The 4,410-nt window shown below is 29.5% G+C and overlaps 1 protein-coding gene across 1 annotated transcript; it reads right to left on the bottom strand.

Annotated features, from left to right (window-relative positions):
* Nucleotides 1-586: 586 nt before the first annotated feature.
* LOC124418871 (1-phosphatidylinositol 4,5-bisphosphate phosphodiesterase-like) lies at nucleotides 587-1,417 on the bottom strand. Its single transcript, XM_046946593.1, has 2 exons — nucleotides 786-1,417; nucleotides 587-708 (listed from the first exon to the last, which is right to left on the bottom strand). Exons 1-2 carry the CDS (start codon nucleotides 963-965, stop codon nucleotides 631-633), a joined length of 258 nt encoding a protein of 85 aa, XP_046802549.1. The 5' UTR covers nucleotides 966-1,417; the 3' UTR covers nucleotides 587-630.
* Between the last annotated feature and the right edge of the window lie 2,993 nt (nucleotides 1,418-4,410).

Here is a 4,410-nt window from a genome sequence, read left to right as displayed (position 1 = left end):
TCTATAGTCTAGTCTATAGTCTGGTCTATAGTATAATCTATAGTCTATTCTATAGTCTGGTCTATAGTCTAATCTATAGTTTAGTCTATTGTCTGGTCTATAGTCTAATCTATAGTCTCCTCTATAGTCTATTCTATAGTCTAGTCTACAGTATAGTCTATAGTGTGGTCCATAGTGTAGTCTATAGTGTAGTCTATAGTCTAATCTATAGGCTAGTCTATAGATTAGTCTATATACTAGTCTATAGTCTAGTCTATAGTCTAGTCTATAGTCTAGTGTATACTCTAGTCTATAGACTAGTCTATAGTCTAGTCTATAGAGTAGTCTATAGTACAGTCTATAATGTAGTCTATAGTCTTGTCTATAGTTTAGTCAATAGTCTAGTCTATAATCTAGTCTATAATCAAGGCATTTGTCAAGTCTAAGGTCTAGTCTGTAGTTTGGTCTATAGTCTAGTCTGTAGTTTAGTCTATAGTTTATTTTATAGTATAGTGTAGTCTATATATATAGTCTAGTCTATACTACAGTCTATAATCTAATCTATATTCTAGTCTATATTATAGTCTAGTCAAATTTAAAGTCTGGTCTAAAATCTAGTTTAGTGTTGTTAAAAAGTGTTTTATCCAATGATTAATTCGTATAACTTACCTTGGGTACACCTCCCGCTCTTATATCACTGACTTGACATAATTCTATTACATCGCCTCCCTGTTGAAAGAAACAAAAAAAAAAAGAGTTTAAATATTAAAAGATTTTCTTTGTTTCCCCTTTTAAACAATACTTACCCTACCCTCACTTTTCCAATACAAAAAGAAACCATATTCATCCACTTTAAATAAGGCATCCTTTTCAAAATCATTTTCTTTGGTTTCCTTTTCATTCTCAAACCAACGATCGAATACACAACCGGTAGTTAGTTCCGGCGGCACCGGTATTATCCAATCGAACTCGTACTTCTTAGTCATGTTTGTATTATTTTACTAAATTTGTTTTGTTAAAAACAAACAGGACTAAATACTAGATTAATTACTAAAAATAAATTAATTTCTAAATTAACTGCCTTTTTTTTCTCTTACTGTTTCTCTAACAGGGAAAACAGCCTTCTTTCTCTTGACTTCTTGTGATTATATCATTTATTACTTTTTCTCTAAGAAAAGTCTACTGTTAGAGTATTAATGTATTAGAGAAAAACATTTCTTTGGAATTTTTTTAGTTAATGTGGCGATTTGTTGAGTTTTCTCAAATTTGTTTTAATAATGAGGTTAACATTTTATTTTGTTAATTGCTGGCAGCACTGCTACTCTAACTACTAAAATGGCAACACTTTTTAGGTGTTGTGCTCTCCCTCATTAATACGTTCTCTCTCGATGCTGGAATGTTGTTTGTTAACATGTGTTGTTGTTGTTGTTGTAATTGCTCTGTAAAGAGTAGAAGAGATAAGAAAATGTTAATTATAATTGATTTATATCTTGTTGTTGTTATTTTTAAGAATAATAATAACTTTGGATCTAAAAAAATCTTTTTAAAACATGATAAAATTTAATATGTAGCTAATTATTCTGCTGTAAATGTAAATTATTTTTTTTTTGAAATGCCGCCATATTTCTTCTAAATAGCAGTTACGTTTGGCGTTTTAAGGGTTTGTTGTTTCAGGCAGACAACCATTAAAAGTGTTATTAAACATTAAATATTATATATAATTTTCAGTTCAACAACTTTTAAAAACATATTGGCAAATGTTTTTTTTGTTTGAAAACAACAAAAACAGCTATTAAATAGTTTGCCAACAAAATGAGGCATACTCCCAATTAAAAGACGACAAAGTATAATAAATTGTTCAAAGTTAGAATAGGAGCTCATAAGGGAAAATTAGTTTTATGCGAGCCCAAACCAAAGATAAAGAAAAAAACACGAATAAAAACAGTTTTTAATGCTAAAGTATTCCTAGGGGTATTACAAAAAAAATAACTACAATTTGCAAATATGCAATTACTAGACATACAATAGACAAAACTATCAGGTGTAAATTAGACTATTAATAACACTAGGTAGAAAGTTGTTACAACTATGATCTAGATTATAAACTAATTTGTATACCTAACTATAGCTAAACGAAAGAGTAAACTGTAGACACAAATATAGAACAAAATTGTCAAATCCAGATTATAGTCCGGTTTAAAGCCAATATTATAGTCCAGATTGTGTTTAAGATTATAGAGCAGATTATAGGCAACATTATATACTAAAGAATAGACTGTAGATTAGACTATAAACTAGACCATATTCTAGACTATGTACTTGACAATGGACTACACTATAGAGTATGCTATAGAATAGACCATAGGCTAGACTATAGACTAGACCATAGGCTAGACTATAGACTAGACTATAGACTAGACTATAGACTAGACTATAGACTAGACTATAGACTAGACTATAGACTAGACTATAGACTAGACTATAGACTAGACTATAGACTAGACTATAGACTAGACTATAGACTAGACTATAGACTAGACTATAGACTAGACTATAGACTAGACTATAGACTAGACTATAGACTAGCCTATAGACTAGACTATAGACGAGACTATAGACTAGACTATGAACTAGACTATAAACTAGACTAAATACTAGACTATAGTCCAGGCTATAGATTACTTTGCAGACTTGACCATAAACTATAATATAGTTCAGACTATTGACGAGATCCAGACGAATCTATAGTCCAGGTTGTAGACTAGACTATAAAGTAGACTATAGATTAGAGAATAACCGAGATTATAGACTACAGACAACACTGTTATCCAGACTTAAAACGAGACTATAGTCCAGACTATATGTAAATTTATTGTCTAGACTTTAAAGGATGAGACTACAGAAAATAGACGAGACAACAGTCCAGACTATATATGTGATTATAGTTCAGACTTTAGATGACTTTATAGACACGAGACTATAGAGCACTTTATAGAAATGACGAACATGACTTTAAACTGTTGCAAAAACTGAATCTCTCAACCATACTTCAATTCCATAAGTTACATTATCTCTTAAATCTAGCAAATTTAGCAAATGATTATCTTTCATCAATAACTTTTGTTTCACGAAAAGTCTCCTGTCTACAGGGTATGTTTCGTTTTAACAGCAACATCAATAGCACTTATGGTTGTCAGAAAAATTAAAATTTTCTTTTAGTATAGTTTTTTGACATTCAAATTTGTCGTTTTACTCCAATTTTCTTTTTCCCAATTACGTTACTCATTTTGGCAAATATTTTGAACTATATTTTGCATTTACATCAACTTGTTAACAAAAATGTTCATTAATATTTAATGTGAGAAACGTGTTGCCAATTTTAATACAACAACACGTCATAGTATTTACAATTTGTATGGTGACAATTTGGAGAAAGCGGTTTTGGATGGGGATGTTAATAGGTAGCAGAATTAAATTTACATTTTTTTAGAAATTCTTTTCGCGAAATGCGAAAAGTTCACCAAATTAACCAGAATTGTTAAGGAAAAAAAATCTCTGTAAATTTTTCACTAAACACTAAAGCTGATTCTCTTTCACAAAAACTTTTTTATCACCAAAATACTTTATTTTTTGTTTTAAATCTTTTTTTAGCTGCATTTCAAAATAATTGCAACATTAAAACACAATAAACTGCATAAAACCCCCTACGCCCCCAAAAAAGCAAACATTTGCATATTGATTGAAATGCATTACAAATTATTGAGTACAAGTTAAAATTTTATAGAAAAAATATTCTGGGGATCAGTTTTCCTTTTAGAATTTCTTTTTTATTCGTTTCATTTTGTACTTTTGATTTTATTTTTCGCACACATTTGCATTTTTTTCAAAAACTGATGCATGAATTCATTCAAATGGCTGTTGAAATGTGCAATAGCAACAAAAAAAAATAAAAAATAACAAAAATACAATTTCCATATTGCTCTAGTTTAATTTTCCACTTTATTTTTTTTTTACATTTCAAAATGATAAAAAATTTAAGTAGAATATGTTTTTTTTTCGGTTTGCGGTTTAATTTAACAGCTTTTTTGGGTGTTAATCTGGTAAATCAAAACGTTAAATTATAGACTAGACTAAAGACTATAATACAATAGTCTAGACTATACGCTATACTGAAGACTAGATATTAAATACTAGCAGACTACCCCATAAACTAGACTATAGACTAGACTATAAATTAGACTATAGAATAAACTATGGACTAAACTATAGAATAAACTATAGACTAGACTACAAACTAGACTAGACTATAGACTATACTATGGTCTAGACTAGACTATAGACTAGACTAGACTATAGACTAGACTAGACTATAGACTAGACTATAGACTAGACTATAGACTAGACTATAGACTAGACTATAGACTAGACTAT

Source organism: Lucilia cuprina, chromosome 3, assembly GCF_022045245.1.
Source record: "Lucilia cuprina isolate Lc7/37 chromosome 3, ASM2204524v1, whole genome shotgun sequence".
Lineage (NCBI taxonomy): Eukaryota > Metazoa > Arthropoda > Insecta > Diptera > Calliphoridae > Lucilia > Lucilia cuprina.
This window is presented reverse-complemented; position numbering and strand designations above follow the sequence as displayed.